The 13,154-nt window shown below is 43.9% G+C and overlaps 1 protein-coding gene across 1 annotated transcript in view; it reads right to left on the bottom strand.

The window, feature by feature from the left end:
* Nucleotides 1–766: 766 nt before the first annotated feature.
* Nucleotides 767–13,154, bottom strand: part of LOC136659331 (uncharacterized) — a 66,007-nt gene continuing 53,619 nt past the window's right edge. The window contains exons 25-27 of the mRNA XM_066636467.1: nt 7,721–7,778; nt 2,271–2,423; nt 767–985 (exon numbers count right to left, since the gene is read on the bottom strand). Of these exons, the coding sequence (XP_066492564.1) occupies nt 767–985; nt 2,271–2,423; nt 7,721–7,778 (430 nt within the window). The remainder of the gene's footprint in view (nt 986–2,270; nt 2,424–7,720; nt 7,779–13,154) is intronic.

The following is a 13,154-nucleotide window of genomic DNA, read 5'->3' as shown; positions in this document are numbered from 1 at the left end:
TTATTTTACTAGCCTCTTCTGCCTCCATCTCTGTCTCTGAACTGAACCTTCAACTTCTACCTGACCTGGTGATGCACCTGTCTCTGGCTCCTCAAAAAACCCCGTCTGACAGTTCCTGATCTGTGCGCTGCTATTGGGCTCTGAATCTGACTTAGGCCTGACAAAGGCACCTCATTGTAGTGCAGAGTTTCTCAAACTGTGGGTTGCAACCCAATGCTGAGGTCAGTTGCAAGCTGGGGCCTCCCACATGCTCCAAATCAAAGCCATTCTGGAAGCTGAATTACTCACCGGGTGGGGAGGCCTCTTCTGGGTCACGCCAGGCTGGCGACTCATTCTACTGGCCTTTGTGGGCCTCAGATTGACCTGCAGAAGCCTCTAAAAGTCACTTCTGGTTTTTGGAAGTAAAAACTTCCAATTGTTTTTGTTTTTGGGAACAAAACTTCCAAATGTTTTTGAATGTGGGATTCCGAAAACTGGAAGTGGCTTTCTGAGGCTTCTGCAAAGGCCAAAGTAGAGCAGATCACCAGCTTGGTGAGATCTTCTCTAGATCTCTAGAGGGTGAGATCTTCTGAAGAGATCTTCTCACCCTCCTAGTAGATCATTCTGGTGTTGTGACCCACCATGGTGGACAAGGTGGGCTGCAATGCCAAAAAGTTTGGGAACCACTGCTCTAGTGTGCAATGCATGACCATGACCCTCCAAAACAGCTATAATTTCTCAATGTGTCATCTTTCAAATAGATGTTGCAAGCTTTGCAGCATAAGCGTCATTTTTTTTCACTCACCACAACATCGTAAAAGGCATTCTCCATTGCTTGCTTATAAAAATGTTCTTGTTGGCCATATTCAAGGCTGTTCCGTCCCAGTTTTCTTAATTTTTTGTCCAGAGTTTTCATAAGAAGCTGTGACATGTCCTTGCCCCTCTTGCTGGTTTGAGTTGCCAAAAATTTCCTTGTTTTGTTAATCATTAGCAGGTCATTTAGAACCTACATTAAATGTAAACTGCAGGGAGTCAATCCAGTAACAATTTTGTACGTACACACACAAATCTAGTAAATTCTCAAACTGTGACCAGGGAACACTAGAGTTCTGTGAAAAATAAATGAATTAAAGGCTCCAATGAACCCAAATCACTCACCCAGAGACGGGCCTGCTTGCTAAACTGCTGCATGATTCACTGTTCTGGCCTCAGAGGACGTTCTAATTAGCCTCCATCAAGGGGCAGGTAATTCTGCCACATTTCTGTGTCTCTCGATCATTCAGTCACTCAACAAGCAGAAATGCAGGTGAATTAACTGGCCTGTATGAGTCACTGCTCTGAGTTAGCCTTCTTCCATTCAGCCTGTGCTAGGGGCAGGTCATTCTGTTGCGTATCTGCTTAGAGGGTGACTAGCTCATTCAGTCACTCCTGACGCAGTGACACTGCAGCTGAAACACTAAATGGCATCTTCTAAAAAAAAAGTAGGAAAATAACATATGTATGCTTCTTGGTTTTGAACTACTGTTTTTATTCATATGCGTGTTTACTCAACTGATTAATCAGTTAAACGATTGATCAAACAATTAAACAATGATTTCTTTAATTGGTTAGCCCTAGTTGTTAATAATTAATAGAGATATAATTTACATAGGACAATAATGCCCAGCCTGTTTGTCAGGAAGAGCTGCTGCCAGTCAGCATAGATAATGGTGATCCAGATGGACCAATGGCCTGATTCTTCCCATGTTCTTAACCAGGTCCAGGAACATGTAGTTGGAATAAAACTGTAGTCTTCTGCATTTACCCCCATTTCTCATCCTTTCCTCAGTTGTTGCCTTTGTATTAATTTTCTGGACTCTTAGCCTCTTGGGGAAGATAACTATCTTTTCACAATTTGTAACACATCATATGCGTGGATGGCTTAATAATTGAAATAGATCTATCCTCTGTGACCGGTTATATCAGCAGTTGTCTCACACTTAGTCAGACTATTGGTCCATCTAGATCAGTACTGTCCACACTGACTGGGCGGCAGCAGCTTTGTGTTCAAGGGTCTTTCCTGCCCTACCTGAAGGAGGCAGGAATCAAACCTGGACCTGCTGCATACAAAGCATGTGTCTGACCACTAAATTATGTCCCCTCCCATATTCTATCTTTTAAGGCTCTAATCCGAACAAAAAGTAAGGCAGAGGAGTCTCCCAGTAAGGAGCATGTGGGTGAATTGCGAGAAGCAAGACAGCATAGCAATGACTGAATGAATTAATCATCATACATACAAGATTAAAACTTACAGGCAACTCAGGATGTTCATAATCAAAGTAATGACCATCCCACACCTCAACAGCAATGCTGCCGTATGTTGACAGAAGCTTTAACCTCTTTTTCTGCAAGCCTTCAGCCATAACATCTTTCACGGGTCGAGACATTACCCCTTGCAGAAATTCCTTTTAAACACATAATATTGAAAATATTATTCCTTCAAGAAGGCAGCCCAATGTGCTAACATAAGAAAACAAAAATATCTGTCTGGGTTATCTGCAACATTATGACCCAAGAGCCATTGCTTAGATAACTGGGTCCATCCCCAGACTGTGTGTCTACTGAGAAAGGTGTCCATCACAGACACAACTTTTCCTCACTTTCTATAGCTTCTTCAGCCTTCCTCTATCCACTTATATCACTTCTTGAACAAGTCCTGCCCTCTTCCATTCACTTTTATCTTTGAGCTGTTCTACAAAGCTGGGTCCACATATTCAACAGAACTACATAGGAAGGTAATGGGAGAGTGGACTGTATCATCTCAGACTGCAAGTGGGGCATAATTATTTTTGAATTTTACTACATATAAATGTTCCCTATAAGATCAGTTCTCAGATTCAAGAGAAACAGTGCTGGCCCAACCCTCTTCCTTCCATATTAGTTGACTGCTTGCAAGGAGCTGTTCACATAAAGGCTGTTCTCCTGGTGCCTGATGCAGTACATGCTGAATCCAAATGTAATTTCCGCTGCCCCACTGCTGTGCCAAATACCACTTGCTCTTACCCAGCAAAGCACCAGCCACTGTCTCTGCTGCTGCTGCTGCTGCCACCACTTCCTAGTTTCAGAAAGAAAGAGGGGAAGAGGGGGGAAGTGATGCCAAGAGGAGGGTGGTGAGCTAGAGCACCTTTACCTCTGGCACTCTAGCCCACCATTCTCCTCTCTTCCACACTTCTAATCTTCTCTTCCTTTTTAACTATGGGGAGGAGGAGGAGAAGTGGATGAGATGAGTGGCAGGTGTCCCCTGCCAACCTGCCACCTGAGGTAACTGCCTCAGGGAGCCTAGTGATTGGTCCAGCCCTGGGGAGCATTCAAAATGGGTTCCTTCCCCACCAAACAAAATCTTAACAGTACATCCCATTCTACCACTTGTGGGTTACACCACATCACATGTGCAATCCTGGAGAGCCATGATGGTATAATGATTCGAAAGTTGGAAGGTCCATGTTCAAATTCCCGCTGATCCATAAAGCTCCCTGGGTGACCTTGGGCCAGTCTCTCTCTCTCTCTCTCTCTCTCTCTCTCTCTCTCTCTCTCTCTCTCTCTGCCTCACTTACCTCACAGGGTAGTTGTGAGGACAAAAGGAAGGAAGAACCATGTTTGCTACCCTGAGCTATTTGGAGAAAGGGCAGTACAGAAACGTGAAAAAATAAATGAATGTTTCTATTCAAGCAGCAAGTGCAAATGACAGAATGCTGAGATGGTGAGAGTGGACTGCACCACTTCAGACCAGGACATACCACTTCTGAATGCTTGGAATGTTTAAAAAAAAAATCACTCTACAAATACAGAAATAAATGAACTAGAAATGGTAGTATCAGAATAGTGTATATATCGTGTAAATAGTGAATCATAAAGACATGAACTAGATCTAATATGGCATTTTGCTCATTTGGTTTTTAAGAGGCATGCTTAAAAGCAGAAATACCTCTTTTTATACTGTAAACAGGCCCCCTCCTGATTCAGATTGGGACAGCAGCACGACCAAAGGGAGGGGTTAACCCCTTCTCCTGATTCCATTTTCCCTCTGAAAATTTCAGCCCCCAATGGCTATTTTCTCCCCTCCCTGGATTATTTGCAGCAAACAGCCACTTCAGGAAAATTTTCGAAAGGAAAAGGGTCAACCCTCCCCTCCCACATGCCACAGTCCTGAGCTGAATGAAGCACAGTCTTCCCACAGCTGTCTTCAGTCAAAGAAGGGCAACTTCCACTTTTAAGCATGGCTCTTAAAAATGCAATTAGCTGACTATCTAGTTTAATGGGGTGGCTTTGGACAAGCCCCTACCTCTCAGGTTAACTTATCTTGCAGGGTTACTGTGAGGATAAAAGTGAAATAGTCCCATGTAGCTGCCCCAAATGCACTGAAGGAACAAAAGAGTACAAAATGTGACCAACATACATCTTCAGCTATATCCAAAGTAGCACAGAACACAATACCACTCACATTTGTGATGCTGTCAGGTTTTATTTGACTGCATAGTAATAAATCCAGGGCTATAAAAATAAAGCTTGTTACAGCAATCTCTCGTAAACATAACGGTGCTTTGCAGATGTTTGCCATTCAGTCTACTGGAAAGTATGCAGTTCCATCTGACCAAGTGATACTGGATACTGTCTTGTACTATAGAAAGAGAAATCTAGAAACACTTCTCCCCCCTCCACTTTCCAAATCAGGATGTGGGGGAAGGAGGAGGAGGAGGACAAAGATGATGATGAGAAAGAAGAAAGTATGTGGCACCCAGATGGGAACAAGGAATAAAATGGGGTGCTGCCACGCAGGGATTTGTGTGCTCACAGGAGGTAGTGAAATTTGAAGGGGGTGCAGTGGGAGGAATAAGCAGCAGACTCTGGGCTCATGTCAGGTACCCGATTAGCTTTCGCTAACCCTGCTCAAAGAGGAAGTTTACTAATACTGAGCAGTTAAAAAGAAGCCACAGGAGGATATCACTTTTATTATGACCAATGAAAATGTCACAAGATAATGAGCAAACTTTTGAGTTCTCCAGAACTCTTTTGCAACAGTATGTTGAGCAGAGCAACAAAGAGGGAAAGGGGGACGACGACTGGGTTGACGCTAAAGGCCCAAATGGTCTGCAGTTTGTAATGCTCTTAAGATGAAACACAGAGATGAAGCTGACACTGAAGAAGTCACTTCAAGCAGCAGACTATGGAGTACACCAGGCTCCAACCTCCTGTCCTGACCACCTCCATCACCTTCCCCCTGGATTTGAAAATGCAAATAGGAAAAAGCTGAAGTGTAGGTCTAGCTCACCACTCTCCCCCACACATCCTTTTTCTGCTCCATTCTCCTTTTCATCTCCACTAGGGAGTGCAAGGAGCTGATGCATCTCTGGGAGGATGCCAGTACTGGCATACCATCTCAGATATTGGGAGGAACTTGGTTGTGAGCACAATGCTTGACATATGCGTAGTGTAATCCTATACATCAGTGTTTCTTAAACTGTGGGTTGGGATCCACTAGGTGAGTCACAAGCCCATTTCAGGTGGGTCTCCATTCATTTCAATATTTTATTTTTAATATATTAGACTTGATGCTACCATGGGATATGACTGCATCTGGGGAAACATTATAGACCTGTACTTTTAAAAGTTACTATGTATATTCTTTTAACAATGACAGTCAATGGGACTTACTCCTGGGTAAGTGTGGGTAGGATTGCAGCCTAGGATTGTTAAAAATTTTCCTGCTTGATGATGTCACTTCTGGTCATGACATCACTTCCAGTGGGTCCTGACAGTTTCTCATTCTAAAAAGTGGGTCCCTGTGCTAAATGTGTGAGAACCACTGTTATACATGCTTACTCAGAAACAAGTTCTACTTCTTTTAATGGGGTTTTCTCTCAGGTAAATATGCATAGAAATACATGCATGGAATGCATGGAAAAATGCATGGAAATATGCATGGAAATACAACTTTCATTAAATTTAGAGACTGGGAGCTGGAAAACTCTGAGAGGTTGTATTGAGGGCTACTGGAACAAAGAATTAATAATCACAACCATGAATAGTTATCATGTTATTGTATTAGTACTGAAGAGTTGCATAAAGAAAAACTGTTCAGGGGCTTGCAGTCTGAAAGAACAGCAGTGGGTAAGACAGTAGAGGAAGATCAAGGATAGCTAGGGATAAATGTGAGCAAGTGCACTTTAATGCCTTAAAGCTTGGATGTAGCTAGGAATGACAATATTCAATTTACTATATTAATATTCTGCTTTTCAGTCAAGATTGGGTCCAAAAGCAGCTTACAAAATTCCTCCACAAGAAAGGGGGAATCTTATACCTCAAAGCAGGACACACAAACATCTGTAAAGCAGTACTGCGGGAAGGGCAAAGCCTGCCCTCCACCATTGGCGATGGGTGGCCCAGCTATCACAGACACAGCACCCATGTGGGTGTGATGTGTCTGTGTGCATCCCAGAGATCCCTGAAACACACAGCCCCCCCAACACACATCAGTGGGCAGTTTAGTAGCATAAGACTAAACAGTGCTCTCTCTCTCTCTCTCTCTCTCTCTCTCTCTCTCTCTCTCTCTGTAAAAAAAAAAAGGTGCACATGAATCCAAGGACATTTAAAAACAAATGAAAATAGCAGTATTGCAGACACAATAATCGTTTGTGCCATCAACTGCCAGGAGGTCACATACAAAAGGGGAGCGAGAAAAACAAGCCAATCATGGAATGGAGCATTCCACAACTTGACATATGGATCCTGCAAATGCCAACTGCAGGATTACATCATGTAGAAAAACAAAAGAGAATAAAATGGGTTCTGCCAGCTCCAGGAGAAGCCAGTGCCAAGAGAGACAGAGAGGATAACACACACATGGCATGACTGGATTTGAACAAGAGAGTATAGGCAGGGATGCTGGTCAATTGCCCAGTCGAGGAAATGGAACACCCACATTCTGTACATTTGCTATAAGTTGTGCACATTGTGCAAATTTACACTAATTAACTTGATCAAATAGGGAAGGAAGATTAAGGGAGATTTACTATCCTAGATTATTTTAGTAGTTTTGATGATACTGCTAGATTAATCAACTAAAGAACTGAAAGCTTTATCTAAGTCAGCAGACTTGTTTATGCCAGAAGACAGCAGACCAGCATTTCTCAACGTTTGCCCCCTGCTGCATCACTTTGCATGGTCCACCTATTGGAAGTACCACTGGAAGTAACTGGTGATGAACTCACCGCCAGTTACTTCCAGATTGGGAGGTCAGATGCAACATAACACACTCCAGTAAGAGGCTCAGGGTAGACAGGAAGGCTTTCTTGAGTGCACGAAAAGTGCATGATGGAGCTCTGCCTACCAAGCCAAACCTTCTACCACTGTTTGTCATGTTGCATTGCTGGTCTCGCTACCAGGCAGCAGGTGTTTGGGGGTCCTGCAATTACCACCAGACACCACCTCAAGTACCACCAGTGGTATGAGTATCACTGGTTGAGAAACACTGCACTAGACAACAATGTATTACGTTACATTTGTATCCTGCACTTCCTTGAAGAACCACATGATAAAAATGCTTGGTCTAGGACTTTGGTAAATCTGCTTCGCAAAGACAGTTTCCAGTCTCTACCCGTATCCTGTCCAACCCCAAAGAGACCTATCTCAAAAATGCTACAACTTAGAAGCTCCACTTTCCATCCTTTTCTGAACACCACCCCTTGTTTTATTCAGTACTTACAGTATTTGGTGCCCCCTGAAACAATGGTGCACTATGAATCCCAGTTCTCACATAATTTCTGCAAAAAAGAAAAAAAAAGCAAGACAAGGGAAAGATGAATTCAATGCGTAATCTCCATTTCCTACCCTTTCTTTCAAAGTTTACTATTAATACAGTCTCCTAATACTGCATATACTGGATTGGAGTTTAATTAGATAGTAACTGGAGGGGGGCTTGTGCTTATGAGGTAATAAATACTCCTTGAGCTAATAAACTCCAAGGCAGTATGAGTGGTTATTAATTTCCTGAATATATAAAAAAGTTATCAGGTTAGCAGGAGGCCCCCCCCCCCAGTTATTACTGCTACATGGGGATATCTATTGATTAAATAACTTTGGTGAAACGTTAAGGATTTTCTTTGTGCCAACTGAATGAAAAACATGCAAAGGTTTGGTTCTGGAGACCACAATCCAGAGATCTAATTACTTTCACAGTCCCAAACAACATTTTTTCTTCCCAAACAGTGTCATTTAGATGCCACATGGCAAACTCAAGTGAATTTCACACTGGGGTGGCCAATATCAATTTTTAAAGGTTTAAATCTGGAACCGAACCTTGTTACTGCTCTGGAACTTGATTCCAGCTGGTTTTAGAACTTTGCACCTTTTTTTGGCCACTTAAGGCCCAATCCTATCAACTTTCCAGCACTGATGCAGCCATGCCAATGGGGTACGCACTGCAACCTGAGGTTGGGGGGCAGTCGTGGAAGCCACCTCAAGATAAGGTTTTTCTCTTACCTTGGGACTGCACTGCAGCTGCATCAGCACTGGAAAGTTGGATAGGATTGGGCCCTGAGTTAGAGAGTCAGCTCCCAGGAGCCTTAGGGCCCGATCCTTGCTGAGATCTGACAAATTCCTCCTAATAAACAATCTAAACAAGATCCACTACAGGCTCAAATTCTGGCACCAGTTTGAAACAACAGTCTTGAGATTCAACACTATGGAGTGGGTCAGCCATCATCTCACTCTGAGAGCTGCCACCCTGCTTCTTGGAATGGCTGCCACTCTCCAGTCCTGGCCACATTACCTCTTGCAGAATATCATAGGACAACCTGGAAGCAAGGTCTGATATGACATTAACCACTACAAGCAGCACAGAAATATGGGGGATCAATGGAAATGGCAGGCAGACGCTGGCTGCATTTGCCTGCAGACTGATTAAAAAAAGAGAGCTCTAATGCATGAATTATAAGATTGCACATTACTGTTAGGTTCATCTCTCCTCTGTGGCATTAGGAACTGCACAACGAACAATAAGCATACATAAATTTTTTAAAACTTGTATAATTCATTCAACTCAGAGTCATGGTCTTGCCATGGCACTGTCAGCCTGCTTAGTTTCACTGCACAATCTGATTAGAGCAACCCAGAAGTCTTTACAATGCTACAGAGGATGCTGGGATACAGAGGCAGTTTTATGAAATACGGTGAGGTGGAGTACTTCTAAGTGCCATTAAGGGTTGGAGAGCTTGAGACCGTTGGGAACTGTTGGCATTAGAATCAGGAATCAAAAGCTCATCATAGGAATGCCTCATCTGGTGCATTGTCAAAGCTATAGGTTGGAGCCTCTTCTTAGGCAGCAAAGTGTTACTAGGAACTGGAGTGACTGTCCATCTATGCTGGCCATTGACTGCCTGTCATCAGAAGAAAGAACTTATGCAGGTTTCCTGTTCAGTCTGGGTCTTTGTTTGCCTAATCATTGCTTTTTCTTGAGCAATGTCTCACCTTCCAGATCTGAACTTGGCTTTGAACTCAATCTTGATTCCTCATCAGTGACATCACTGGGGGGGGGGTGCAGACAGTGTGGACGGCACCAGCTGATGCATTCAGGGGGGTGTCACCCCTATTGCCAAATTGTGAAAATCTTGGTATTTTCAAATAATACCATCTAATTATATATCATTCAATGTGTAATTTAATGCAGACTGCAAAGAAACAAACCACATTTAAATGTCTGTATTCTATCAAAAGTTATAGCAAAAAAAAACAACACCATAAAAGGAAAACACAACTGCCTTATGTAACAAAAAGTGGATTTTTTAAACTCGACACTGACCAATGAGACTGATTGTTCCAAGAGCCAATGAGGTGTTACTATGACACGGCAGGGAACCAATAAGGTGTTTGTATGAGTCAGGTCTCATTTCCATGGATCAGAGCAAATACTAGAACTCTCATGCAGTTGTGTGAGTGTCAATAAGCTGGTTACAGATTTGTTGGATGACCTTTACTGTTAGATATTTAAATAAACAAATAAATCAAATTAATGGGAGTTGCACTAACCCAACCCTAGTGATGCCACTGCATTAAGGTTGTGCGTATGATATTGTCATTTATTCTATATGGTCTGGTATGGGAGGAGGTCCATCATGGGGGTGACGCAAACCCTAGAGACGATTCTGTTCCTCATTCCTGCTACTGCCTGATGGTTGCCTATAGCTCTGCTCTGACATAGAGACTAATCAGACGGAAGGGGCATTCTCCAAAAGTTATTCCCCTGTAAAAGCCCCACAGAAATTAACAGGAGCTGCACAAGAGCACAATATACCTCATAGCTGTTAATCAGGCATTGGGTGGGGAAAAAACACCTCTGAGATTTTCCACTTCAGGCCTCAAAAACCTGCAGTGGCATCAACAATCAACCAGAGTTGTACCCAAAGGTACTGCTGTTCCACTGGCACCCCCAAAATATTGCTGTCAAATGTTACTATTTGTAACCCTAAGGCCAGCCCTGCAGACAGTTTTGCATTTGCACCTCTTTGGTGCAGATTTATTTTTCCAAGTGTATTTTTCATGGCTTTGGCCCGCAACAATGCTTAGGTCTGTGACTTAGAAATCATAGCACTGAACTCCAAAGAAGTCTCCTGTAGATTTACATTCTCTCTGTACCTGCCAGCCATGCAAAAAACAGCTCCAAAGTTTCTACCCCTAGAATAGCACATCAAAAATTCAGAAAGTAACTGCTTCTGACTGTCAGGATTTATACCCCAAACAATCATGCATCCAGAAGTCACAGGAATCACACTGCCACTGGGAGAACAGCACTTTCTATTAACTTCTCAAGTAGTTTCGATTACAGCAGTCTCATCGATGGTAGGATGGTACACCCTGCTCTTGAGAATATCTCAGCTTTTCAGGTTCCTAAGCAAGGAAGAATCACATCTAAATCTTGAATTTGTCTAACAAGTTTTGTACTTAGATTATATTTTATCTCTTGATTGCTGTCATGAAGAATCTGCTTAGCTAACTTAAAGGACTGGCAGATTGGGCCTGGTAGCCACCAATTGCTAACTCTCATTGCCTCTGCTAGAGACAATGAGGATATCATGGATCTCGGATGTGGGGTCAGCTCATTTGGAGGACCCCAACCATGACACAAGTCCTTGATGGCTCAGGCAAAGTTTAGAGCCAGCCCTTATTCAGAAACCCAAGCAGTTTGAGAACAGCCCTGCTTGACAGCCACATTAGCAGGGTTATGTGGACACCTCATCCAGGTCTTTCAGCACAGAGGCAGGGAAGGGATCCTAAACTGCTGTGGCAAGTTTAAAAAAATACCCAGTTGGTAACACCAGTGACAGTGGGCCGATGAAGGACTTGACAGAGTTGCTTTGATGGTTGGAGTTTGACGAGAGCAGTTAAGAAGGAAATGAGGGTGGGCTCGGTGGAGTATAGAACCCCCTCTCTGCTTGGCCTGAGGCATCTACTTAGAAAAGTGGGCACTGTGTAGGTGCTTCCTGATCTCTTATGGCCTCCTTGCTCTTTTGAAAGGGGGGATGTACAGCACTTATGTCTGAAAGTCCTTCTGACCACCACCTCCTTTCTGAACCACTGTGTCAGCACAGGTATGAGAGGTACGATCAGAAATCCGAGCTAATGTGGAAAGTGAACTTATGAAGCTGCTTCGAATAAAGTGAGACTTTATTCGAGTGAGACTGTTGATCCATCTAGGTCTGTATTGTCTACTGAAACAGGTAGTGGCTCTCCAGCTTTTCTGACATGGGTTTTCTCTCAGCTCTGCCTGGAGATGCTGCCAGGAATTGAACCAAAGATCTTTAACATGCAAAGCAAGGGCTCTGTGGCCAAGCTGCAACTCTCCTGAAGGTACTTGACAATGTGTCATCAAGTAAAGACCATATATTCCTTTGCCTCTAGGAATTCCACAGGGTAATAACACTACCTCTCTTAAGGAGCCATCCAGGCCTGTGCAATAGTAGCAACCATTATGCCAATGGCAATTCTATTTCATGCCTAAGAACCAACACACCTCACCCTAAGGCAGAGCTTTTCAGACTTGGGCATCGCAAGGCAGCAGCCTGTGGGGCCTGGCCACTTTCACCTTAAGGGGCAGGGGCAGCTTGGAGGCAGGAAGGAGGCAGTGGTGCAAAACCTCAGGACTGCGCCGCTCAGGGGTCTGCAGGGGCTAGGCTGCATGTACCTGAGCCTCCTGCAGCCTCCCCATTTACCATTCTTTGTATGAAAGCGAAAGCGGAGTGACCCCCACACCTCAGCTAAAGCAGAAGTGGAGCATGATCACTCCACTTTCACTTCTGAAGCTGCAGGGAGCCCTGCTGAAGGTTGCACAGGGCTCCTCGCACCCCCAGGAGGCTGCAGGAGGCTCAGGTATGTGTAGCCAAGCCCCTGCAGCCCCACTGAGTGGCGTGATGCTAGGGATTGTGCCGCTGCCTTCCCCCCGCCCCCGCTGCCTCGACCCCGCCCCTGCCCCCACAAGAACTTAGAACAGCTCAAACTCTCCAAGAGAGTTTGAAAACTGCTGCCCTAAGGAAAAGGCTTCCATGTTTAAAGGGAACTTCCATGGAAGCTGCTAAGGGATCAACAAACAATGAAAGCATATAACCACAACTACTACTACTACTACTACTACTACTACTACTACTACTACTACGTCAGTAGTTTTCAACCTTTTCCATTTTATGACACACTGACAAGGCACTAAAATTGTCAAGGCACACTGTCATTATTTTTTTAACAATTGACAAGGCATACCATGCTGCTGGTGGGAGGCTCACCTCTCCCACTGGTCCTACTAATAAATGACCCTCTTCCAAACTCCTGCAGCATACCTGCAGACAATTCATGGCACACCAGTGTGCCATGTCTCACTGGTTGAAAATTACTGACCTAGACACATGCCTTTATTTGGTGGAAAATGTGGTAGCTGCTTTACCGATGCGTTTGTTTAGTTCGATATCAAGAGAAAGTGTCAGAGATAGTTGAGCCAAGGTACACAAAGTCATGGACAACCTCCAGTTCATGCGCAGAGATTGTAATGCAGGGAGGTGAATTCACATCCTGAACCATGACCTGTGTTTTCTTCAGGCTGATCGTCAGTCCAAAATCTTGGCAGGCCTTGCTAAAACGATCCATGAGCTGCTGGA

The sequence above is a fragment of the Tiliqua scincoides genome, chromosome 8 (assembly GCF_035046505.1).
Source record: "Tiliqua scincoides isolate rTilSci1 chromosome 8, rTilSci1.hap2, whole genome shotgun sequence".
In the NCBI taxonomy this organism is placed as follows: domain Eukaryota; kingdom Metazoa; phylum Chordata; class Lepidosauria; order Squamata; family Scincidae; genus Tiliqua; species Tiliqua scincoides.
This window is presented reverse-complemented; position numbering and strand designations above follow the sequence as displayed.